At 44.8% G+C, this 26,893-nt stretch overlaps 1 protein-coding gene across 11 annotated transcripts in view; it reads left to right on the top strand.

The window, feature by feature from the left end:
- ARSG (arylsulfatase G) overlaps window positions 1-26,893 on the top strand; it is a 176,380-nt gene that overhangs the window by 123,543 nt on the left and 25,944 nt on the right. For all 11 annotated transcript variants that reach the window (XM_055243908.2, XM_063617509.1, XM_063617505.1 and 8 more), the window contains 3 exons: window positions 2,601-2,709; window positions 12,753-12,873; window positions 18,747-18,837. In XM_055243908.2, coding sequence (XP_055099883.1) covers window positions 2,601-2,709; window positions 12,753-12,873; window positions 18,747-18,837 — 321 coding nt within the window. The remainder of the gene's footprint in view (window positions 1-2,600; window positions 2,710-12,752; window positions 12,874-18,746; window positions 18,838-26,893) is intronic.

The raw sequence follows: 26,893 nt of genomic DNA, 5'->3' as shown, positions 1-26,893 counted from the left end.
ATGCTGAGGAGCACTTAACTTGGTACTTAGTAAGGGCTCAATAAATAGGAGATGTTATTGTTGTTATTAGTATTATGTTTAACTTAGAATAACTATCCATTAGTGAGAGCAGGTATTACTGAAGAATATTGGGGGTTCAGGAGTAGCTATCCTAGAATTCAGCCTTTGCCGGTGCAGATAAAAAAACAACACACCTGTTTGTTACAAGCATGTGCATCTCATAATTAGAGTACACAACCCTAGTGGCCGATAGAATGCCAGTCAGATCTTTGTAAGTTTTGTCCACTCCTAGCAGTACCAGTGAGAAGTTGAGATTTATAGCAAGACAGTATCTGCGTTGTCGGTGATACATAAATATTTTACAATTGTTTGTTCACACTCTAGACCCTTTTAAGATAAATCCCTTTAGAATACAAGGTCTGTGGACCCGTGATCCTCTGCGTGTCTGGCATATATAATTGTGTCTTCCTGTTAGAGCCAGAACCCAGGGTGTAGCCTGCACTAGCCAACTAGTCTCTACAACAAAAGAGGGGATTGCTCCTTAAGTGGCCACACGAAGGGGCTTCTCTCAGCCAATCTTTTTCTTTCTCCTAATTCCTGAATCTTTTGCAAGGAGATTGTCTGCTTTGTTGACTACACCTGTTTTATAACTAGCTGGATTCCTCCAAACCCCTCCAGCTTTCAATCCTTTGCTGAAATAAGACAAGCACATTGAAAAGTTTTTCTCTGAAGAGCATATTAGGAAAGTCAGTCACCTACAAGAGAGCAACACAAAAGGTTTTGGCAAACGAGAAGCATCCCTAGTGGTGAAGACCGATTAGCAAATTTATTAATTAAAGGTCAGTTTACCCTTCTGGAAACATCCTGGAGGCAGAGACCAAATCCTGTGTTCAACCCTGGTGCCATTGCCCACCCCAGTGCCTTCTGGTTGACCAATAGAGCTAATGGCTTGTTTCCTGGAACTACAGCCTTGATCTTTCCTTAGTATCTGGCCTCAAAGGTTAAGCAAGACTATTTGAATAGTGTACACCATGGACATGCAGATAAACAGGCTCCCCGTTTTCACCCATCCATACCCCAAGCTTCCACAAAGATGCCTCCACGGGGGTGGAAGTATCCACAAAGCCCTGGCACATGCCTTTGAGCGGATGCTTCCTCCCTGCCCTTTGGCCCTAAGCTGACGCATAAGTCATACATTCCAAAGCCACGTGGAAATGCGTTTTATGCTTGCTGGAGTTCTGGATTCTTTGTTCCAAGTGCATGAATAAATTGGAGGGAGCTATATGTATTTATGGGAGACGTGGCTCTCGATAGGAAGGATGTATTTGGGAAATGCTGGTCTAGATCAAAGAGCGTCTCATTCAGCCTGCAGAGACTCCAACTGGATTTTTGAACCCCACACCCTTAAACATAAACAGTCCATAGGACGTAAGTTATTTTGTGTTTTGTTTCTTACTTCAAAACTTGAGGGACTCCAAAGCTGATTATGAAAGAGTCCTAAGAATGCTGAGAATTTCCCGTGTGGTGTGCTGGGCCAGGGACATCAAAGGTTCCGTTTGCAACAGTGCTAGTACAGGGCGACAGAAGCCTTCATCTTGTTCCTCCCCACGCTCCTCCCCACATAATTGCTTTTATTATTCACACCAGCCAAACAAAGGGAAATTGCATGACCACAGTGTGTGTGAGCCACACACAGCACTTGCCTTGGAAAGGCTGTGCACACGCTAACTTTGTGGGATCCTTGGCCCTTGGCTCAACCAGGATGAGGGTGGGGTGTGTGTGGGGGTGGTGGGATGGCCGTGGTTAATGCAACCCAACATGTATTCAGGATGTTTCCATCAAACATGACCTCATCTCTTCCAGCCCGCTAGCCATCATTATACTGGTGGTCACTTTTGACTTAATGGTTACAAAAATAATTCTTTTAATAACCAAAGTGGAAATTCATAGATTGCACGTAGTTGGTTCTTACCTCCCCCAGGAGGCAAGAGGTTAGAGCTATTACTGACACTGTCTCCATAACATCAGAACAACTCATTAATTCAAGGAAAAACAAAGCTAAGCAAAACAAAATAAAGCCATAAAATCCATGCCAGATCGGTTCTTGGACGTGGAGCAGATCAAATAGCTGCAGAAGTTTCCTTCTTTCTCTCTTCTTTAATAGTTGTATTTCTTCATCCTAAACAGACAGTCACATTATGATCACCAGGAAGAGAAATTCACTTACTCAACAAAGATTTGTTAAGCCCCACTGTGTCTTAGGTGCATGAGACTCATGAAGTCTCATGGTGTTGAGACACACAACAAGCAAATCAATAAATGAAAAAATAATTTACAGTGGAGAAGGTCTCATGAAGAAAATAAAATGAGGTGATTCAGTAGAGTGAGGCAACTTTTTACATCTGAAGTCCAGTAAAATAAAAAGCATATTTTGAAAGACACCAGCTAGTTGAGGGAAATAGCTGGTTACCAAAAAAGTCAGTCCTTTGTTGGGGTTATTGGAAACTCAGAGAGGGGTTCTCCCAGAGACTAGCTCTTAGCTGAAAAGAAGTCTCGAGTTATCACCATGGATGAACCAGCTGCCTCCCCTCCTCTCACAGGGGGAAGTCCAGCCAAGCAGACGACCTGGGAAGGAGGGCACCGGGTCCCAGCACTGGCTTACTGGCCTGGCAGAGTTCCAGTTAATGTCACCAGCACTGCCTTGTTAAGGTATGAGACCCAAACTACCTTGAGATGTTGGGGCCCAGAGCAAGAAAAGTCATGGAGGCATGGGTGGCTAGATGGAGGCATGGGTGGCTAAATGGAGGCATGGGTGGCTAGACGGAGGCATGGGTGGCTAGACGGAGGCATGGGTGGCTAGAGGCCTCAGGAAGGTCATTCACCACTTGCCTTTGCTGGGTGTTTCCAGACACTTCCAAGACTCTGATTGTAGAAGTGATGAAAGTAATAGTGAAGTGGGGCCACGTGTGGGGGCTCGCTTCTGTAATCCTAGCACTTTGGGAGGCTGAGGCAGGAGGATTGCTGAGGCCAGGAGTGTGAGACTACCCTGGTCAACATAGCAAGACCCTATCTCTAAAAAGAAGGGAAGGGAAGAGAAGGGAGGGGAGGGGAGGGAAAGGGAGAAGAGGGGAGGGGAGAGGAGGGGAGGGGAGGGAGAAATAGTGAAGTGGGACTCGAGCCGTCTTCTGGGAATAACGCCTGAGTGAAGAAGGGATTGGTTGGTTTCACGTACATCAGCATTGGGTCCTGGCTGTGTCTGCTGGAGAGAGTGCAGAAAAGGCGGCAGCAGCAGTATCTCCCCTCTCAGCCTGGGCCAAGCTGACCGAGGCAATAGATCCTTTGAGCCCTGATTGTTCCATCCTTGGGGTTAAGGCAGGTGTCTTAGGGGTGGCTGTGAGAAGCCGGCTAGTCTCTAGCAATCCGATGGCCCCAAGAAAGGAGTCCAGATGTCCACTTTCCCTGGAGGAGGGTAGAGAAGAAAGGTGGCCCTGCCAGGCCATTAGGGAAATAATGAATCCTTAGGTGAAGACATTCCTCCTGCCTCTGGCCATGAAGCTTCTTAATGAGCTGAGTGTCTGGGTGCTTCCTTTATTAGAAGGAAGCTCACTGCGTGGCTCACTGCAGACCCATCACATCAGGTAAATGTGATGTCTCACCATTACTCTTATCGCCGCATTACGGCAGATCCAGGAGGCCATCTCCATGGCAAAGAACTTGGCTGTGCAGCATCTATGTGAAAACAACGTCTTCCCAGCTATGGAACCATGACTTATCCTGGGGACGTTTCACTAATTCAGACAAGACCTTCCTCTCTGTGGTTCTGCCCTGTGTTCACTAACAAGGGGAACCCTCTGTAGAACACTGTGCTCATTCATGTGCCCAGAAAACTGCTGGTTAAAGACCGATTTCCTAATTCCAAAAGTTCTTTGCCATTAGCCCAGTGAGTTCTGGCGTAAAGAACACAGCTGAGTAGAGGCAGGCAAGCTTGATTGGCACCCTCTGACTTCCCTAGATCCAATGGGGAGGAGGGGAGAAACTCAAAGTCCAGGGGAAAAGGGTAAACAGCTTTCAGGGCCAAAGTATGGGGTGGGTGGGCATCACCCCTGGCAGCCTGTGGGGCCCCCAGGAATTCCGGGTCAGCCCTATACAATCAGGAGGGGGCAGTGTGCTGTCAGCGGGTACCAGCAGGTGTGACAACAACAGCAGAGCCTGGAATCTGTGATGTCAGGCTGCCTGGGAAAAGGGCCAGGCAGGCTGCTTTTATAGGGCTGACTTGGTGTAGTCAAAGTGCTTATCAAGAGGGGCCAAGTGTTCACGGGCCTCGCTGCACATGGACAAGTAACTCAGCCATCTCTCAAGTTGCTTCACAGAAAACCAGGCAGTGGCTTCTCATCGGAGAACGGTGTTTGCACCTCCAGTCAACCATAATAAAACTGCCTAATCTCGTTAGTAATGTAGGGCCTTAGAAGAGACAACTGACTGACGGGATGGTTTGGTGACCCAAGGCAGCGAGTTCTTGGTACAAGGCAGTGTCTGCCTGAGGGCCCCTAGAATTGTACCAGGACAATACCAATACGCTGTATCGGTACCTCCTAGGAGATACATTAGGTTGGTGCAAAATTCATTGTGGCTTTTGCCATTACTTTTAGTAGCAAAAACCGCAATGACTTTTGCACCAACCTAATATATAGTGTATCACACACACATATATACATACATTTTATTTATTTATTTATTTATTTATTTATTTATTTATTTATTTATTTATTTTTAAGAGACAGGATCTCACTCTGTCGCCCAGGCTGAAGTGCAGTGCTGAGATCATAGCTCACTGCAGCCTTGAACTCCTGGGTTTTGTGTAATCCTCCCATCTCAGCCTTCCGAGTAGCTGGGACTACAGGCATGCGCCACTATGCCTGGCTAATTTTTTAATTTTTTGTAGGGATGGGATCTCTTAATGTTGCCCAGGCTGGTGCTGAACTCCTGGTCCCAAGCACTCTTCCCTCCTGGGCCTCCCAAAGCACTGGGATTACAGGCATGAGCCATCACACCCAGCCAAGGCTAGTTTTTGGTGTTAAATTAGGCTGGATTTCAGCCAGCCAGTTTTACCTCTATAGATTTACCCTCTTGCTGTTTCCCATGTGAATCCATGTTAAGCAAATTTGGGCGGAGTTTCCTACTGCCTGGACAGGCTGTGTGTGTGTGTTTCTCTTTCCCTTGACACCTCAGGGTCAGCTTGACAGAGAATGGTACTATGATCCAAATTCAAGACATTGATGCTAATGCTTCATGTTGTTGGGATCCCAGCCCAGCACCCTCCACCCAGACTGCGTATCGCCTACTCTTGTTTTATTGCTTGAGGAATATAGATCTTCCAGATCAGAGATAACTCCCTTAAGCCATTAAGAGCTAAAGCCAGAGTCCCTTAAACCTATATCCTTGAGGCCCTGAGGAATTATGAGCATCAGAGAGTGGTCAAGTTGATATAAATATGAATACAGAGAAGTAAAAGAGAATGTGTGGGAGAGGGGGCGGGGGATCCATTCACATGGATCCCATTGGTTTTAGAGATAACCAATGTTAATATCGGTGTGTACCTGGGTGATGTCATAAGATGAAAGAAGGGTCTTGCACGTGACCTGCCTCCACAGACACAAGTACAGAATGGGGACAATGCACTTATTCCACAGATATTTATTGCCATGTCCAACTATGGGTCAATCATTACTCCAGGGACTGGGGAAGTAGCAGTCATGAGCAGACCAGACAGAAAGCTCTTTGTTTAGGGGCTACCTTACCTTCAGGAGGGCAGGGCTTTGGCAGCACGTGGGAAAAAGTTTCAGTAGTTTTAGCCTAAAACTGTGCTGCAGGCTTTCCCAACCGTGGCGTGGTCGGCATTTTGGGCTGGATCACTCTTTGTTTTGGAGGACTGTCCTGTGTGCTTTATAGGATGTTTAGCAGCAGCCCTGGCTTCTACCCATTAGATGCCAATCGTGTCCCCACCCCATCCCCTAAGTTGTACAATTAAAACGTTTCCAGACAGTGCCAAATGTCCCCAGGGAGAATGAACTCACTCTGGCTGAGAACTACGGCTTTAGCGGAAGCTCTCTTAGCCATATACAAGAAGGGCAAGTATGAGGTGACCAGAATGGCAAAAATGACTTGAAACAATCTTATTTGAAAAACAGCTAAGACCGGACGCGGTGGCTCACGCCTGTAATCCCAGCACTTTGGGAGGCCGATGCGGGTGGATCACGAGGTCAGGAGTTCGAGACCAGCCTGACCAACATGGTGAAACCCCGTCTCTACTAAAAATACAAAAATTAGCCGGGCGTGGTGGCGCGTGCCTGTAATCCCAGCTACTCAGGAGCCTGAGGCAGGAGAATTGATTGAACCCAAGAGGCAGAGGTTGCAGTGAGCTGAGATTGCACCATTGCCCTCCAGCCTGGGTGACAGTGAGACTCTGTCTAAAAAAAGAGAGAGAGAGAGAGAAACAGCTAAAGCTGCTGTGTAGCCAGAACAGGTAATTCCCTGGACTACCTCGTGACTCTGAAAGACAGGTGTGTGGAAGAGGGATTCAGCTGGTTCTGGCCTGTCTCAAGGCACAGGTCTTGGAAGTAAAAGCTACGAGGAGGCTGTGCTCACATCAGTGTCTTGTGGTTTAGCTGTCACCTCCAGGCAGGGCCTAACCACATGTCCCCTTTCCAAGTCCTCTCCTCCTCCCTGGATCTGGCAGTGGGTGATGGCGGTTGGTGGAGGTGGTCTCACCCCCACCCCCACTCTTGGCAGCTCTCTTTACTCTGTAAGAGGTGCTTGGTTTGCTGGGGGGCATCCCCTGATGCTCTGGGACCCCTGCGACCCCGGTTCTCCCTGAAATCGGTGTGGTTGGGGCTATGCTGGCTTCTAAGAGGGACCCATGTGTGGATGAGGGTGCCAGGGAAGCTGCCCATCAAATGTGAGCATAGGCTCGCCCCTCATATCTCCACGGCTGAGACCAGGAAGGGGTGGGCACCTCACTTTTCTCAGGGATAATGACAGGGAAGAACAATGCAGGAGAAAACTTAAAACTAAATGCAGAAAGAAATTTACAACTCAGTGCTAAGAAAGAACTGCTCCCACAGCCTAGGGATGATCCCTCCTGTTCCCTGTCCCTTCCTCTTCTTCAGAGGAAGTTTTCTTTGTGCCCTCACTCGGGAGAGATGAACACAAAGCCTCTGTCTCTGTCCAGGTCCAAGCACCTCCAATCCATCCCCAAGCAAACCCCTCCTGCCTCTCGCTTCCTGTCCTTAGATCAGATCCACCTTTTTTCCAGATAAAATATTCTCAGCTTCTCTGTCCCCTGCCTTCATCCTGGGATGCCTCCCACCCCAGGGCTGCCCTCCACCCCAGGGCTGCCCAGCGCAGCACCTCAGTTCCCATACTATGCATCCTGAAGTCCATGTGGTTCCTCCTGGAACGAGCCCCCCAGTTGGCCTTCCACTCCCCTTTCCCCACCCTTCACCTGCACACCTTGGGGTCCAGCAGGCCAGGCCTGCCTTTTCTTTTCTTTTCTTTTCTTTTCTTTTCTTTTCTTTTCTTTTCTTTTCTTTTCTTTTCTTTTCTTTTCTTTTCTTGCTCTCTCTCTCTCTTTCTTTCTTTCGAGATGGACCTTCACTCTTCTCGCCCAGGCTGGAGTGCAATGACGTGATCTCGGCTCACTGCAACCTCTGCTTCCCGGGTTCAAGTGATTCTCCTGCCTCTGTCTCCCCAGTAGCTGGGACTACAGGCGTGTGCCACCACGCCTGGCTAATTTTTGTCTTTTTAGTAGAGACAGGGTTTTATCATGTTGGCCAGGCTGGTCTCGAACTCCTGACCTCAAATGATCTGCCCAGCAGGCCAGGCCTTTCTGCATCCTCCTCGCCACCACTGCCCCATCTCCACTCTTAGGTTCCTTCAGCAACCCCTTGGATAAGAACACAAATATGCACCCTTCCTACGAACAACCTGCAGAGCCTGGGCTGGCCAGAGCCACAGGGAAAGAAAAAGCACATATTTTCATAAGGGCAATGCAACCTGCAAAGATGTCACCCTGCCCACTCTGAGGACAGCCTTTTGTGCCATTGTGCAGAGCAGTCTCAGCCCTCTCCTGTCATCACAAATGGGTTCATGACTGCCCTTGTCACAACCAAAAAGCCTACTGAAGTGGGGTTTCATCCCATCAGAGGCCGGGAACCACTTCTCCATCAGACCCATGAGGCACAGTGCGACTCCATGGAATTTTGGAATTTTTTTTTTTTTTTTTTGAGATGGAGTTTCCCTCTTGTCACTCAGGCTGGAGTGCAATGGCATGATCTCGGATCACTGCAACCTCCACCTCCTGGGTTCAAGCGATTCTCCTGCCTCAGCCTCCCGGGTAGCTGGGATTACAGGTGCCTGCCACCGTGCGTGGCTAATTTGTTTTGTATTTTTAGTAGAGACAGGGATTCACCATGTTGGCCAGGCTGGTCTCGAACTCCTGACCTCAGGTGATTCATCCTCCTTGGCCTCCCAAAGGGCTGAGATTACAACTGTGAGCCACTGTGCCAGGTCCTTTTTTGTTTGTTTGTTTTTTAATGAAGGAAGAGACCCACGAAGGCAAAAGTGCCCAGGTCCCATGAAAGCTGCAATGTGGCTCTGCCAAAAGCCGGGCATCGAAACGAACAGGGGAAACTTTAAAGTATAGGTTTGTATTTATTTTGTCTCTTTCTCCGAGGTTTTAAAGACTCCCAGGCCCAGTTTCACTGGTGGGGTTTGAGGTTTAGAGTAGCTGGGGTGCCCTTGGTAGCCTTAGTAGGGCTAGGATGCTTTCTTCAAGTCCTCATGTAGGCTGGGGGCCCAGCCCTGGGATGACATTGGGCTGCGTGTGCCAGGGACCATCTCCCTCTTCCAGGGCTAAGCTCAGGGGCTTGGCTTTTTCTTTTACTTAAGGAAGGACTATTTGACAGCCCAAGCTTGCCAAATCGGGATGGGGCTGCCTTGAGTGGCCTGAGTCACTGGACATGTTGAAGCTTTTCTCATGGGTGAGAGGCTTTCTTTGTGCTCTGGGTGGACTAGGTACCTCTGAAGATCTTGCCAAAGTCTGAGACATTAGGATTCCGTGAACATTAGACTTAGTGCTATATAATTAGGATGCTAAACCTCAGGAGAGAGTAGTGGGGGGAAATCAGATGGAAAAAGAAAGTACACAATACTTTCCAAAATCGAACGCAGATCCTGTTTCTCTTGCTGACTGATTTGACCCATCTGTGACGCTGATCTCTCTTAGGGGCACAATTTAGAGAAAACTCGAGCAAACAGCTCCAAACCACCGCGGCCTTTTCAGACTGCTTTGTGGTCCCCTTGGCTTTCCGGTTTGTGGCAGGAACCTTGGACTCTGGACAGGTTTCTGGACTGTTCCGTGCTCTGCGAGTGCTGACTCTGCATTCTTGACTTTGCATCAGAGTGGGATGCCAGGTCCTGTAGCTTGTTTCTTAAGAGATAAGCCACCAGCTCCATGGACTGTGGGAGCCAAAGGCAAACAGAAACACTCTGTACTGTAGTCAACAGAGAGATTGTGCCTGGGGTTGTAGGTAGAGCCCTGGAGAGGAGAAGGAGATGGCCAACAGGAGACGGAGCCTCAGAGCAGGTCCTTTCTGCAGCCCCCTTAGAAGGCAGATATCCCCCCAGCCCTCAGATATCAGATTGGGGAAAGTGGGGATCTGTGGCCCTGGAGGCTTCCCAGTGAATGGTGCATGCAAAAGCCTGAAGTCTGCTGCTGCGCCCAGCCTCAGGGCTACCAGGGCCTCTTTCTTGGGAAAGTCCAGCTTCCCATTAGCTCAGTCCTCCTGGTCCCAGTAAGCCCCGCTGACTTCCAGTTGGCCTGGCCATCATATAAATGGCTCTGTTGAAGGGGCAGCCTCTCTGTTCTTGCGGAAGACTTTTTTTCCCCCCGCAACATGAGCACAACAGGCTGGAGGAAGATGTGCCGTAGGTAGAGTAACCTTGCACCATATGGCTTTAAAAAGTCACATGAACAAAATCCACTAAAATATGAACAATGGCTGCCTTTGGGTGACGGACTAAGTGTGTGTTGTTCTTTTATATTTCCGGATGCTGTCATTTTTTCTACCGTAAACATTCGCTACTTTTATTTATTTATTTATTTATTTTTGGAGACAGAGTCTTACTGTTTTACCTAGGCTGGAGTGCAGTGGTGCAGTCCCGGCTCACTGCAACCTCCACCTCCCAGGTTCAAGCCATTCACCTGCCTCAGCCTCTCAAGTAGGTGGGATTACAGGTGTGTGCCACCACAACCAGCTAATTTTTGTATTTTTAGTAGAGACAGGGTTTTGCCATGTTGGCCAGGCTGGTCTCAAACTTCTGGCCTCAGGTGATCCACCCACCCCAGCCTCCCAAAGTGTTGGGATAACAGGCGTGAGGCACCGCACCTGGCCGCATTCACTACTTCGTAATGGACTAAAAGAGCTAAAATAAAGCAGATGGAATGTTTCACATATCATGGCATTTTGAACAAAAACTAAATCTTTTATAACACAGAGACCCGCCCAATGGAAAATGCAGTGAATATTCTCTTGTGGACACCTGTCCCGCACTGTTTCCTCTAAGCAAATGGCTGTCACCAAGCTGGTGACAGGTAGAACCCCTCAGTTCTTAGGTGGGCTCACAGGGATTACCCTTGTGAATCATTAAGACACAAACATCCAGTGAGTACTTTCTGAGTGCCAGGTCTTCTTCTCTGTGCCTTACAGTGTGTTTCATGCACACAACCACCTGTGACCTGGCACTAATACAGCAGTCCTCCTTTATCCACGGTTTCACTTTCTGCAGTTTTAGTTACCTGTGATCAACCATGGTCTAAAAATATTAAATGCAAAATTATAGAAATGAATCTAAGTTTTAAATTGTGCACATTCTGAGGAATGTGGTGAAGTCTGGCACCATCCCACCCCATAACGTCCAGGACGAGTCAGCCCTTTGTCCGGTGGATCCACGCTGTATACGCTACCTGCCTAGTAGTCACTTAGTAGCCATCTCAGTTATCAGATTGATTGTCGAGATATAACAGGGCTTGTGTTCCAGTCACACTTATTTTTACTTACTAATGGCCCCAACGTGCAAGATGCGGGCAATTCGAATATGCCAAAGAGAAGCCGAAAGGTGCTTCCTTTAAGTGAAAGGTGAAGTTCTTGACTGAATAAGGAAAGAAGGCTGAACACAGTGGCTCCTGCCTGTAATCTCAGCCCTTTGGGAGACTGAGGCAGGTGGATCACCTGAGGTCAGGAGTTTGAGACCAACCTGGCCAACATGTCCAAACTCCATCTCTACTAGAAATACAAAAATTAGCTGGGTGTGTTGGCATGCACCTGTAGATCTAACTACTTAGGAGGCTGATGCAGGAGAATCACTTGAACCCTGGAGGCAGGGGCTGCAGTGAGCCAAGGTTGCACCACTGCACCTCCAGCCTGGGCAACAGAGCAAGACTCCATCTCAAAAAAAAAAAAAAAAAAAGGGAAAGAAAAAGAAATTATATGCTGAGGTTGTTAAGATCTTTGGTGAGAATGAATCTTCTAATTTTTTTGTTTTTTCTTTTTGTTTTTTTTGGTAGAGATGGGATTTTTTGCCTTATTGCCCAGGCTGGTCTCAAACTGGCCATTGTTCACATGGCCATTGTTCAGCCTTTATTCACATTTTGGTGGATTTTGTTCATGTCAGAACAAAATCAACTGATCCACCTACCTTGACCTCCCAAAGTGCTGAGATTACAGGCATAAGCCACCAAGAATGAATTTCCTATTCATGAAATTGTAAAGAAGGAAAAAGAAATTTGTGCTAATTTTGCTGTTGCACCTCAAACTGCGAAAGTTATAGCCACAGTTCATGGTAAGTACTTAGTTAAGATGGAAAAGTCATTACATTTGTGAGTGGAAGACATGAACAGAAATGTGTTCTGATCGGGCGCAGTGGCTCGCGTCTGCAATCCCAACACTTTGAGAGGCTGAGGCAGGAGAATCACCTGAAGCCAGGAGTTTGAAACCAGCCTAGGCAACATAGCAAGACCTTGTCTCTACAAAACATAAATAAATAAATAAATAAATAAATAAATAAATAAATAGATAAATAAATAAATAAAAATCAATAAAACAACAAAGAAATTTTGTAGGTGTGGTGGTACATGCTTGTAGTCCCAGCTACTCTTGGAGGCAGACAAGAATTACTTCAGCCCAGGAGTTCGAGGTTACAGTGAGTTATGATCACACCACTGCACTCCAGCCTGGATGACAGAGCAAGACCCTGTCTCTAAAAAAATAATGAATAAACATGTTTGATTTATGGCCGTTAGGTTCGGTACAATCCAAGGTTCCAGGAATTCACTGGGGCCCTTAGAATGTGTCTCTGATAAGGGGGTACTACTATATTATTAAAATATCATACCCATTTTAGAGAATTGAAAACTAAGGCATTGAGAAGCTAGATACGTGGCAGAGCTGGGATCTGAGCCCGGGCAACGCCTGGCTGCAGGGCCTGGGTGCTGAACCGCTGCACCATTCTGCCTCTTGTAGGAGCAGAAATCCAGGTGGAACTGAAAGGAAAAACGAGCAGGTAGAGAAGGTAAGCCAGGCCATAGGAGAGGCTGTCGGTGCTTGCTCTGGGCTGGTTCAGGTGGGTGTTGACACGGCAGGGTCAGGGAGCGAGTCAGAAGAGCTGGGGCCAACTCAGTTTTGTTATTTCTGCAGCGTGCTGGACATTTTTCCGACTGTGGTAGCCCTGGCCCAGGCCAGCTTACCTCAAGGACGGCGCTTTGATGGTGTGGACGTCTCCGAGGTGCTCTTTGGCCGGTCACAGCCTGGGCACAGGGTAAGTGGAGGAGGTACTTGCCCACACGTAGGCTCTTTAGGAGGCTGGTCTGCTGCCTCTCACCTCTGTGCAGACAGAACCATCTTCAGAAGATGTAAGCAAGTGGCTGGTTCAGAACCCAAAAGGTGAAGTATTTGAGATGAGCCTCTTTCTACCCCCAACCCCCAGTCCAGATTTATATTTAACAATTTGGCTTAGGGTGGGTGTATATAGGTTCTCATTCCCTATAATGGGCAATTTCTTTTCCTGCATGTATTTAATTTAATAACATAGCTACCCAGTATGTTTTGTTAGATGAGATGACTGACTAGTGTCTGCAACTTGTTTATTGTGAGCCCCTCCCTCTAGAATGGAAGCTTCTTGAGGGCAAGAATCTGAGCCGTCGAGTTGAGCTCCAAGTTCTCACTGCCTGCAGTCAGCCAGCATTCGGTCCATGCAAACTGGATGAACCAATGAAGGAACAAATGAACAAATGAGTGAAAGACCCTTTAGACAGCAGGTCCAGCAAGGGCCTTACATCCAACATTCTCCCAGCTCCAGAGGGCTCAGCACACTCTTGGCAGCCTGTTTTTTTTTTTTGGGGGATGGAGTCTTGCTCTGTCACCCAGGCTGGAGTGCAGTGGTGTGATCTCAGCTCACTGCAACCCCCACCTCCTGGGTTCAAGCGATTCTGCTGCCTCAGCCTCCCAAGTAGCTGGCACTACAGGCCCATGCCACCATGCTCAGCTAATTTTTGTATCTTTAGTATAGGTGAGGTTTCACCTTCTTGACCAGGCTGGTCTTGAACTCCTGACCTCAAGTGATCAGCCCGCCTTGGTCTCCCAAAGTGCTGGGATTACAGGTGTGGGCCACTGTATCCGACCTGCAGCATGTTCTTGACCAAGCAGTCCTTGGCAATGGCTTTGGGCCTCCACTTCCCAGCGTCACCTCCTCAATGTCCCCTCTTTGCACTCTGAAGCACTCATTGGCAGTGACAGCCAGGAAATGTCAGGCCTCATGGCCTTTCCTTGTCATTTCCCTATGTTTTCCTTTCACCAAAAGGAAGAGGAAGCAGGAGGAGGCAAGGAGGCGGAAGGAGCACAGGGTCCCCTCTGCAAATGCATAGCTTCTTGGTGAGGGACCCACACATCAAAGGGTCTATTTATGTCTTTGCTAAGGGTCACATGGAAGTGACTCAAATGTACACAAGTGTCCTGTGGCTGGTAGTTACCAAAGCTGCCCTTCCCACCCAGCCTCCCCCAGCAAACCGGAACATGGGTCTTCAATGGGCCATCGGCGCTTCTGTGCACATTAATGCAGTTTTTAGGGGTTGTTGGATGAGGCCTGAGAGGTGTTCTGAAGTCCTGCTTCTCGCCAGAATATCTGCCCCCTAGAGCTGCAGACCCTTCCAGGCCGAGCCCTTCTCCCTAAGCAGGAGCAGCCAGGCAGGAAGATGGTTTCCGCCTTGAGGTTGGAAGTTAGCAATATGTGACCCTGGAGGGTTGTCACAGACGTCATTGGAGAGGTGCTCCGGAGTGTTTATTACCATGGCTGCTAGGAATAATTGGGGTCATCAGGAAGTGCTTCAAGGACTGTGGTCTCCTTGACGTTGTCGGTACTGCCTGTGGGAGCCAGCTCCTTCATGCACTAACTTCCTTTCTCAGACGGGAGAGCTCTGCTTTTGCTCTAACTGGAGTTTTGCGCAGGCTTGTAGAGACCCCATCCTAACCAGTGCCCAGCAGGTTTAGGCCCAGGAACCAGATTGGAAAATCAGATACAAGTCACAGCATCATCGTGGGGATGTATGATGGCGTGGTCAATGCAGCTGGAGTCAGGACTGATTTGCTCCCTAACCACACCCCATGGCCCAGAAAGAAACAGCCATGCTTACTGCTTGTGGGAAGCAGCTGATGGTATCTTCAAGGTTAAGAGCACATGGGGCTGGCACCTGTGGGTCACACTCAGTCTCCCAGAGCGGGCCTGCAGTGTCAGTGAAGACACTTGAGATAAGATTCTGAAGTTTGAGGACAACGTGGGTAGTTGCTGGACCTGAACTTGGGTTTGGTCTTCTCTAGTCAGTCCTCTCTATGAAAGCAAAGTAATAGGCCTAAAGAAATAAGAGTAAATTGTCTCAAATTTGGAATAGCTATGGGGGAGGCTAGAAGGTAAGAATATGAGGAATTATATATACACAGACACACACACACACACACACAATATGCTATACATACTTACATGTATGCATGTGTGCATATGTCTATACATGTGTATTATACATGTGCATGCATATTCTAGACATGTGTATGCATATTTAATTTAATTTAATTTTATTTTATTTTGTGAGACGGAGTCTCACTCTGTCGCCCAGGCTGGAATGCAGCGGCACAATCTTGGCTCACTGCAACCTCCGCCTCCTGGGTTCAAGTGATTCTCCTGCCTCAGCCTCCCAAGTAGCTGGTATTACAGGCGCATGCCACCAAGCCCAGCTAATTTTTGTATTTTTAGTAGAGACAGGGTTTCACCATGTTGGCCAGGCTGGTGTCAAACTCCTGACCTCAGGTGATCTGCCTGCCTCAGCCTCCCAAAGTGCTCGGATTACAGGCGTGAGCCACTGCGCCTGGCCTGCATATGCATGTTTATATACCATGTATGTATATACATGTATGCATATCCACATCTGTATACATACATGTATACATATGTATGCATATGCATGCTTATACCACACATGCATACACGTTTGCATATGCATGTGTCTATATAAACATATATACATATGCTTATGTTCATACACTATACATGTGTACATATGTATGCATATGCATGTCTATGCACATATATGTATACACATGCATGCACACACATACATGTATACATATGCATATGTCCAGGTACATACATAGAGGTATACACACATATTTATATTCATGTGTGGCACATGTATACATATGTATATATATGCATATATTGATATACACATACATAGGTGTACACAGATGCATATGTCTGTAACACATGCATACACGTGTACATATGTATTTTAAAATAAGCACAATTTGTGTTCACCCTCAGAAACATCCTGGGCTTACAAGGATTCCAATATGAGTTGGTTTAGAAACAGTTTCAGTTCTAGAAGCTCAAAGTAACTCCTGGATATTCAGCTGGAAACAACATGCCAATGCTTCTCAGCAATCCAGTCCTTCCCTCTTACAAACCAAGTAACCAAGAGTTAAGGAGAGAAGCAAGAGAGTTGAGAGGCGTCATGCGCATAATGAGCTCTGGTTCCACACTGGATGGTCTTCTCACAACCCACTCCGTCAACCTCTAGGGACATTGTCTCTGTGATGTTCAAAACCACAGCAGCTGACACCATGCTGCATGTTCTTGCATCAGCTCAACTTCCTGCTTCTGATCTTGATGGGTCTGTGTCTAGGCAGTGAGGGGCACCAGGAGAGAGATGAGGGCCAGGAAGGGGAGGGCTGCACAGCCTAGAAACAAAGGTCTCACTTTGTGCTTTCCTGACTCCCAGATGGAAGCTGAAGGTGGTAACATCATCACTGGTCAGGTCGTATCTTAGCCCCAGGTTGTCATGATCAGGTCCAGAAATTGTCAACGAAGGAATGTTTCCCCTAACAGCTCTGCATCTGCCCAGCCTAACACAGTCTGGGGCTGCTGTGGGTCATCAAATGCTTGACACGCCCCTGGAGGCCATACATTGAGGAAACAAGCTGAGTTTTAATGTCCAGAATGCCGATCACTTCTCTTAGGGAGGCCCCTAGTGGTGGGAGACGTCATCTGGAGTGGCTGGCAAACTGACCACCCCCATCCACCCCCTTTGGAGGCTGTGAGCTGTGCATCCCCACCTGAATGGAGAAGAAGCCCACCTTCAGGCGATGCTATATCAGCACCCTGTAGGACCTAAGGTAAAGGAATGCTCTAGTGCTTAAAAAACAAAACAAGATAAAATAGAGCGAGAAAGGCCACCAGGAAGGCAAAACAAGTTTGCAGAAGATAAAGTCATCTTTGAAATTTGAACCAGGCATCTAGAGAGCTGTGATTCATGTGCACTTTTGACAACTTCCTTCCTATGTTGATATAAACAAGAAAGCCATAATGGGTCTGCTCAAACAAAAAAAATGCATAGACAAATTCTCCAAAGTCCATCTATGTTTCTGAGAATGAGCCATCCCACAGTTTTGCTTCCTCGTGGATTTTGGAAGTTGCCTCTGGTAACGCCTCATAAATAGTGGGAATATAGCAGCCCACCCTCATGGGATTTCTGTGACTGAGACCCAAGTACTGTGACTGATCTGAAGCAGCAAGCCTTCACTCCCATCTTCTGCATGTCCGGGTGCATCGTATATCAGTTGACAATAGATTTTCCAAGTCTCCCACTTCCTGCTGTCTCAAGAAGGAAACAAAACAGTCTCCTGTGGTGAAGAGGCTTGGCTTTCTGCAGGGATGGAAGAAGTGAGGGTTTTCAGTTACGACTTCTTTTCCTGTTTGGAAGGAACCTGCTGTCATCATGCGCGCCCTGGGTTTGTGCAGGGATTGTCACGAGAACCTGGAAGCCGCAGGTGTGGGGAGGAGCCCCACCTCGGCGGCATCCTCTCAGAGCTGTGAAACTCGGGGGGACAGCTGTTTACTGCTCCAACAGATGTTTCTCATTTTTTTTTAAGTCTCGTGGAAACCTTGAATCATGTAAGTGCCTTTCCAGCCCTATATACAGTTGTGATTCATACCAAGGCAGTCTCATGCTTTTAGCCCAGACCCACCAGCCTACCAAGGACACTGGCCTTTTATTTTCTTTCACATCCTTCCCTCGAGAACCCTGATTTAGGTGTTTCCATTCTGTAGGGTAATTCTTTTATTTGTGACCTGATGAGGAAAGATTTCCTCCGTCCAAATATAGTCGGATTGAGTCATAGCTGTGGGCGTCTGTGACCAGAGTCTGGGCTGTGCCTGATTCTGCGGAAATCAAGGATGCCTTCTTTTGTACCATCCTTGCTCAAGGGAGAGTTGGAAAATGACTTGATGCTAAAGAAGCCTTTCTTCAAAGAGATCTGAGGGTCACCTGCATCAGAACCCTGGGAAATACTTGTAAAACAAGTAAGTCCCCAGGGCCCATCCTGACCCTGAGGGGTTGGAACTCAGGCAGGGTGGCCTTGTGGGCCTGTGACTGGTGCCCCCCACACAGAGCCCTGCACTTGGAGGGACGCTGTGCTTGGTTTAAAGCTCTGCCGTGGTCATCATGAAATTTTAAGTTTGTGAACAAGGTATCCCTGATTTGCCTTTTGTTGTGGACTTTGCAAATTACATAGCAGGTGTCAGGACTAGAAATCTGACCTACCTAGTGGACCTTTTGCCTACTCTTCCAGAGTTATAACCCATTGCCATCAATTAACCAGCAAAATAACAACTTCACAGGCTCCCTGGAGCTGGCTGGTGTGGACTCCAGGCTTATATCTGTCAGTGTGTGTTTGGGCACAGGGATAGGGAGACCAGACCCTGAAAAAGACAGTAATATTTTCCAGGGAGCATCTAGCATGTTTTATTTTCTTTTGCTGTTTCGAGACAGGATCTTGCTCTGTCACCCAGGCTGGAGTGCAGTGGTGTGATCATAGCTCACTGCAGTGTTGACCTCCCAGGCTCAAGCAATCCTCTCACCTCAGCCTCCAAGTAGCTAGGACCACAGGTGTGCACCACCATGCCTGGTTAATTTTTGTATTTTTTTTTTTTGTAGGGAGGGGTCTTGCCGTGTTGCCCAGGCTGGTTTCAAACTCCTAGGCTCAAGCGATCCTCCTGCCTCGACCTCCCAAGGTATTGGGATTACCGGCATGAGTCACCGAGTTCTGCCAATTTTTCTATTAGTAAGCTCTGCCACCCTTTCGCAGGTGCTGTTCCACCCCAACAGCGGGGCAGCTGGAGAGTTTGGAGCCCTGCAGACTGTCCGCCTGGAGCGTTACAAGGCCTTCTACATTACCGGTGAGTGAGGGGTCACTTAGCTCTGCCTCCCACAGGCACAGCTGCACGGGGACCCCTATGGGGACCCCCATGGACTCTCACCCAGGCCTCTGGGAATGAGTGTGAGCCCCTGCTTTGGGGGGGTTCTTAGCACCTCTTGACAAGCATCTCCTCCAAACCCAGGGTCCCTGCACAGGCTCTCTGGATCCCCCATATGCAAATAAGGTCTTTGTGCTGTTCACCTGAATTTCTAGCGAGCTGGGAGCTCTCAGCACGTTTATTCAGCTCCTTTTCACATACAGAGCGTTCCCTATTGTCATGCTTTAAATGCCAGTTTGGATGAACATTAAATGGAAGCCTAGAGATATTTTAAAGTATAATTTACTTGACAATAGACTGTTTCAGAAAATAGATTTTAGAGGACTAGTTAGCAAACTGACAGAAGTCTCTCTGCTTCTTGGTTCACTGTGACTATCTGTCTCTTAGATGTATATTTTAGAAGTGTCATACTGGATCAGGATGGTCTTCAGGGTCTTCCAATGGCTTCTTGCTGTCAATTGAATTCAGACTCTCAATCCTGAGTCCTTCTGTCTTTCCACTCTTAGTTTTCCAAGAACAAGTCTCCTCTTCCTTGGTCTCCATATTAAAATCCTTTTAAGCTTTTATGGCCCAAGTCAAATGCCACTTTCATAAAACTCTCTAATCTTCCCAGCTGGGTAGGAATTCTGGAGATCTCTCTTATCTCTCACTTTCTGCCATGCATGCCAGTCATTTAGGTACACGTTTTATTTCCTGTACTAGTTTTTTTGTTGTTTGTTTTTGTTGTTGTTGTTTGTTTTGAGACAGTCTTTCTCTGTAGCCCAGGATGGAGTGCAGTGGCGCAATCTTGGCTCACTGCAACCTCCGCCTCTCGGGTTCAAGTCATTCTCCTGCCTCAGCCTTCTGAGTAGCTGGGACTACAGGTGTGTACCACCATGCCCGGCTAATTTTTTTATTTTTAGTAGAGACTGTATTTCATCATATTGGTCAGGCTAGTCTTGAACTCCTGACCTCGTGATCCACCTGCTTCTCAGCCTCCCAATCCTGTACTAGTTTTTTTTTTTTTTTTTTTTTTTTTTTTTTTTGAGATGGAGTCTCGCCCTGCCACCCAGGCTGGAGTGCAGTGGCGTGATCTCGGCTCACTGCAAGCTCTGCCTCCTGGGTCCACGCCATTCTCCTGCCTCAGCCTCCTGAGTAGCTGGGACTACAGGCGCCCGCCACCACACCCACCTAATTTTTTTGTATTTTTAGTAGAGACGGGGTTTCACCGTGTTAGCCAGGATGGTCTCGATCTCCTGACCTCGTGATCCACCTGCCTAGGCCTCCCAAAGTGCTGGGATTACAGGCGTGAGCCACCTTGTCCAGCCTGATCCTGTACTAGTTTTAAGCTTTCCAAATTCAAACTCTTTCAGCGCTTTAATCTTTGTTGTCTTGAAGTGCTTAGCACACTTAGTAGGAACACTACAGTTTTTTTTAAATAAATGAAAAACAAAAAATAAAAAAAGGAAAACCTGTGACCTAATGCAGATTCCAACTTGATTCAGTTATTTAATGTTGGAGCTTTTCAAATTATATGATAAAAAATTATTTTCCCTGAGTGTAAATAAGTGATCCTGAAGAAAATGTGGCATAAAAACAAAACATGACTTGAGGAGTATTAAAAATGTCGCAAAAATCTTTGATTCTCTAAAACCTAAAACTCAAAACAGTCAGATATTTGTTAGGTTTTCAGTTGAAAAGTTTCTAGATTAGAGTCCTTATATTACATTATCTAAGAGGTATGGGACCTCCAGGCTGAGTTAATTTCACAAGTAAAAGTCCTGCCAGAAAGCCCTTGGCACCACAATGTTGGAATCATACATGTTACCGTGAAGTAATAGGGCTATTTAAATGATCACAATCAGATAGGAACTATAACACCCAGGGGAGGTCTGCTCTTCTAAGGAGTCACCAAACTCCCAAGAGAGTCTGGGTAGGGAGCACTGAACTTTTAATCCATCAGTGAAAACCGGGAATAGGATGAAACGGGCATGTTCTGATTCCCTCTTCCTCTTGCTTCTAATATTTGCATTCCAGTTACTTACAACTGCTTTTGGATAAGCTAGGTGAATTGACATCTACCACATTAGATTAGAGAAAGATGTGTTCGTCTCTGATGAGGATATGATGTTATGGTCACGCAATGGGAGTGGCCTTGAAAAGATAACCAGTCTGTTTTGGTATGTGGCCTAGAATTAAGGTGTACCTTATTGTTTTTCTTTTTTTTATTATTATACTTTAAGTTCTAGGGTACATGTGCACAACGTGCAGGTTTGTTACATATGTATACGTGTGCCATGTTGGTGTGCTGCACCCATTAACTCATCATTTACATTAGGTATATCTCCTAATGCTTTCCCTCCCCCTCCCCCCACCCCACGACAGGCCCCGGTGTGTGATGTTCCCCTTCCTGTGTCCAGGTGTTCTCATTTTCAATTCCCACCTATGAGTGAGAACATGTGGTGTTTGTTTTTTTGTTCTTGCGACAGTTTGCTGAGAGTGATGGCTTCCAGCTTCATCCATGTCCCTACCAAGGACATGAACTCATCCTTTTTTATGGCTGCATAGTATTCCATGGTGTATATGTGCCACATTTTCTTAATCCAGTCTATCATTGATGGACATTTGGGTTGGGTCCAAGTCTTTGCTATTGTGAATAGTGCCACAATAAATATACGTGTGCATGTGTCTTTATAGCAGCATGATTTCTAATCCTTGGGGTATATACCCAGTAATGGGATGGCTGGGTCAAATGGTATTTCTAGTTCTAGATCCTTGAGGAATCGCCATGCTGTCTTCCACAATGGTTGAACTAGTTTACAGTCCCACCAACAGTGTAAAAGTGTTCCTATTTCTCCAGTTAAGGCAACCTGTACACAAAGTGAAAGGCCCAGATCTATAATGTATAATTTGGTGAAGTTTTATACATGTAGATACCTGTATATATACCCTTTTAATGGTGTGAATTCCATTGATTCTTTTTCTTTTTCCATTGATTGATTTTCAAGTGTTAAGCCAACTTTACATTCCTCGATAAATCCCATTTAGTAATGATGTATCATACTTTTTATATCTTGCTGATTTTGATTTGCTAAGATTTTGTCTATAATTTTCCTTTCTTGTCTGTGTCAAGGTTTGGTATCAGGATTTTGCTGGCCTTATAAAACGAGTTGAGAAATATTCCCTTCTCTATTTTCTGAAAGGGTTTGTGTAAGATCAGTATTATTTCTTTCATGTTTGATTGAATTCATCTGTGAAATGATTTTCCATATTCATTGTTGTGAAGATTTTGTCATATTTTTAAAAAGAGTATTAGTATTTTAGGTCTTATATTTAGATCTCTGATCCATTTCCAGTTAATTTTTGTATGTGGCATAAGGTAAGGGCCCAACTTCATTGTTTTACATGTTGACATCCAGTTTTCCCAGCCCCATTTATTGAAAACACTGTCCTTTCTCCATTGAATGGTCTTGGCACCCTTGTTAAAAATCATTTGATCATACATGCGAGGGATAATTTCCACTGTCTATTCTATTTCATTAGTTATATGTCTATGTTTATGCCAGTACCACACTGTTTTAATTACTGTAGACTTGTTGTAGTTTTGAAATCAGGAGTGCGAGTCCTCCAGCTTTGGGCTTTTTTTTTTTTTTTTTTTAGACTGTTTTGACTATTCTGGGTCCTCTGAGATTCCATGTGAATTTTAGGATGGCTTTTTCTATTTCTGCAAAAAACATCATCGGGATTTTGATAAGGATTGTACTGAACCTGTAGATCACTTTGGGTAGTATTGACATTTGAACAATATTAAGTCTTCCAATCCATGGACATGGGATGTAACCATTTATTTATGTTTTCTTTAATGTCTTTCAGCTATATTTTATGGTTTTCATTATGCAAGTCTTTCGCTTTCTTGTGTTAATTCCTATTTTACTCTTTTTGGTGCCATTGTAAATGAAATTGTTTTTGCAATTTCCTTTTCAGATTGTTCACTGTTAGTGTATAGAAATATAACTGGTTTTGTGTTCTGAATTTCAATCCTGCCATTTTGCTGAATTCCTTTATTAGTTCTGTTTTTATGTGGAATCTTTAGGTTTTCTACATATAAGATTATATCATATCTGAAGGAGGTCATTTTACTCTTATTCCAATTTGGATGCTTTTTATTTCTTTTTCTTGCCTAATTGCTCTGGCTGGAATGTCCAGTACTATGTAGAACAGAAATGGCAAAAATGGCATTGAAACTTTTATTAATATATTATGTCCTTCTCTTTGTCTCTTATAACCTTTTTAAAATTTAAAGTCTATTTTGTATATTAGTATAACCACTCTTGCTATCTTTTGGTTACTATTTGCATGGAAAATCTTTTCCTACCATTTCACTTTATTTATTTTTTATTTTTCCATGGGTTATTGGGGTACATGTGGTGTTTGGTTACATGAGTAAGTTCTTTAGTGGTGATTTGTGAAATTTTGGTGCACCCATCACCCAAGCAGTATACACTGCACCCTATTTGTAGTCTTTCATCCCTTGCCCCCCTCCCACTTTACCCCCAAGTCCCCAAAGTCCACTGTGTCATTCTTATGCTTTTATGTCCTCCTCATGACTTAGCTCCCACATATCAGTGAGAACATACGATGTTTGATTTTTCATTTCTGAGTTACTTCACTTAGAATAATAGCCTCCAATCTCACCCAGGTTGCTGCAAATGCTGTTGATTCATTCCTTTTCATGGCTGAGCAGTATTCCATTATATATATATCACAACTTCTTTATCCACTCATTGATTGATGGACATTTGGGCTGGTTCCACATTTTTGCAATTGCAAATTGTACTGCTATAAATATGTGTGTGCAAGTATCTTTTTCGTACAATGACTTCTTTTCATCTGGGTAGATACCCAGTAGCGGGATTGCTGGATCAAATGGTAGTTCAGCTTTTAGTTCTTTAAGGAATCTGTTTTCCATAGCGGCTATACTAGTTTACATTCCCACCAGCAGTGTAGAAGTGTTCCCTGTTCACCGCATCCATGCCAACATCTACTGTTTTTTGATTTTTTGATTATGGCTATTCTTGCAGGAATGAGGTGGTATCATATTGTGGTTTTGATTTGCATTTCCCTGATCATTAGTGATGTTGAGCATTTTTTCATGTTTGTTGGCCATTTGTATACTTCTTTTGAGGCTTGTCTATTCATGTGCTTAGCTCACTTTTTGATGGTATTGTTTTTTTCTTGCTGATTTGTTTGAGTTCATTGTAGGTTCTGGATATTAGTCCTTTGTCAGATGTATAGATTGTGAAGATTTTCTCCCACTCTGTGGGCTGTTTACTCTGCTGACTGTTCCTTTTGCTGTGCAAAAGATCTTTAGTTTAATTATGTCCTACCTATTTATTGATACTTGTTCTTACTGCATTTGCTTTTGGGTTCTTGTTCATGAAATCCTTGCCTAAGCCAATGTCTAGAAGGGTTTTTCCAATGTTATCTTCTAGAAATTTTATAGTTTCAGGTCTTAGATTTAAGTTCTTAATCCATCTTGAGTTGATTTTTATATAAGATGAGAGATGAGGATCCAGTTTTATTGTCCTACATGTGGCTAGCCAATTATCCCAGCACCATTTGTTGAAAAGGGTGTCCTTTCCCCGCGTTATGTTTGCGTTGGCTTTGTCGAAGATCAGTTGGCTGTAATTATTTGGGTTTATTTCTGGGTTCTCTATTCTGTTCCATTGGTCTATGTGCCTATTTTTATACCAGTACTATGCTGTTTTGGTGATTATGGCTTTATAGTATAGTTTGAAATCAGGTAGTGTGATGCCTCCAGATTTGTTCTTTTTGCTTAGTCTTGCTTTGGCTATGCGGGCTCTTTTTTTTTCATATGAATTTGTCTAATTCTGTGAAGAATGATGGTGGTATTTTGATGGGGATTGTGTTGAATTTGTAGATTGCTTTTAGCTGTATGGTCGTTTTCACAATATTGATTCTACCCATCCATGAGCATGAGATGTGTTTCCATTTGTTTGTGTCATCTATGATTTCTTTCAGCAGCATTTTGTAGTTTTCCTTGCAGAAGTCTTTCACCTCCTTGGTTAGGTATATTCCTAAGTATCTTTTTTTTTTTTTTTTGCAGCTATTGTAAAAGGGGTTGACTTCTTGATTTGACTCTCCACTTGGTCACTGTTGGTGTATAGAAGAACTACTGATTTGTGTACATTAATCTTGTTTCTGGAAACTTAGCTGAATTCTGTTATCAGTTCTAGGAGCTTTCCGGAGGAGTCTTTAGGGTTTTCGAGGTAAACAATCATATTGTCAGCAAACAGTGAGAGTTTGACTTCCTCTTTACTGATTTGAATGCCCTTTATTTCTTTATCTTGTCTGATTGCTCTGGTTAGGACTTCCAGTAGCATGTTGAAGAGGAGTGGTGACAGTGGGCATCCTTTTCCTGTTTCAGTTCTGAGGGAAGGATACTAGCTTTTCCCCATTCAGTATTATGTTGGCTGTGGGTTTCTTATAGATGGCTTTTATTACATTGAGGTATGTCCCTCATATGCCGATTTTGCTGAGAGTTTCAATCATAAAGCGATGCTGGATTTTGTCAAATGCTTTTACTGCATCTATTGAGATGATCATGTGATTTTTGTTTTTAATTGTTTATGTGGTGTATCACATTTATTGACATATCACATTTATTGGTATATGTTAAACCATCCTTGCATCCCTGGTATGAAACCCACTTTATTATGGTGAATTATCTTTTTGATATGTTGTTGGATTCAGTTAGCTAGCATTTTATTAAGGATTTTAGCATCTATTTTCATTAGGGATATCGGTCTGTAGTTTTCTTTTTTGGTTATGTCCTTTCCTGGTTTTGGTATTAGGGTGATTCTGGCTTCATAGAATGAATTAGGGAGGGTTCCCTCTTTGTCATGTGGAATAGTGTCAAAAGGGTTGGTACCAATTCTTCTTTGAATGTCTGGTGGAATTCTGCTGTGGATCCATCTGGTCCTAGACTTTTGTTGTTGTTGTTGGTAAATTAAAAATTACCATTTTAATCTCACTGCTTGTTATTGGTCTGTTCAGGGTATCTAATTCTTCCTGATTTAAGCTAGGAGGGTTGTATTTTTCCAGGAATTTATCAATCTTTTCTATGTTTTTTAGTTTAAATGCAAAGGTGTTCATAGTAGCCTTGAATGATCTTTTGTATTTTTGTGATGTCTGTTGTAATATCTCCCATTTTGTTTCTTATTGAGGTTATTTGGATTTTCTCTCTTCTTTTCTTGGTTAGTCTTGCTAACAGTGTTTGAATTTTATTTATCTTTTCAAAGAACCAGCTTTGTGTTTCATGGATCTTTTTTATTTTTTTGTTTCAATTTCATTTAGTTCTGCTCTGATCTTGGTTATTTCCTTTTGTCTGCTGGGTTTTGTTTGTTCTTGTTTCTCTAGTTCCTTGAGGTGTGAACTTAGAATGTCAGTTTGTGCTCTTTCAGTCTTTTTGATGTAGGCATTTAGGGCTATGAACTTTCCCCTTAGCACCTCCTTTGCTGTATCCCAGAGGTTTTGATAGGTGGTGTCACTACTGTTCAGTTTGAAGAATTTTTAAATTTCCATCTTGATTTCATTTTTGACCCAGTGATCATTCAGGAGCAGGTTATATAATTTCCATGTATTTGCATGGTTCTGAAGGTTCTTTTGGAATGGATTTCCAGTTTTATTCCACTGTGATCTGAGAGAGTGCTTGATATAATTTCAATTTTCTTAAATTTATTGAGGCTCATTTTGTGGCCTATCATATGGTCTGTCTTGGAGAAAGTTCCATGCACTGTTGAATAGAATGTGTATTCTGCAGTTGTTGGTTGGAATGTTCTGTATGTATCTGTTAAGTCCATTTGTTCCAAGGTATAGTTTAAATCCATTGTTTCTTTGTTGACTTTCTTTCTTGATGACCTGTCTAGTGCTGTCAGTGGAGTATTGAAGTCCCCCACTATTATTGTGTTGCCGTCTC

Source organism: Symphalangus syndactylus, chromosome 14, assembly GCF_028878055.3.
Source record: "Symphalangus syndactylus isolate Jambi chromosome 14, NHGRI_mSymSyn1-v2.1_pri, whole genome shotgun sequence".
Classification (NCBI taxonomy): Eukaryota; Metazoa; Chordata; class Mammalia; order Primates; family Hylobatidae; genus Symphalangus; species Symphalangus syndactylus.
This window is presented reverse-complemented; position numbering and strand designations above follow the sequence as displayed.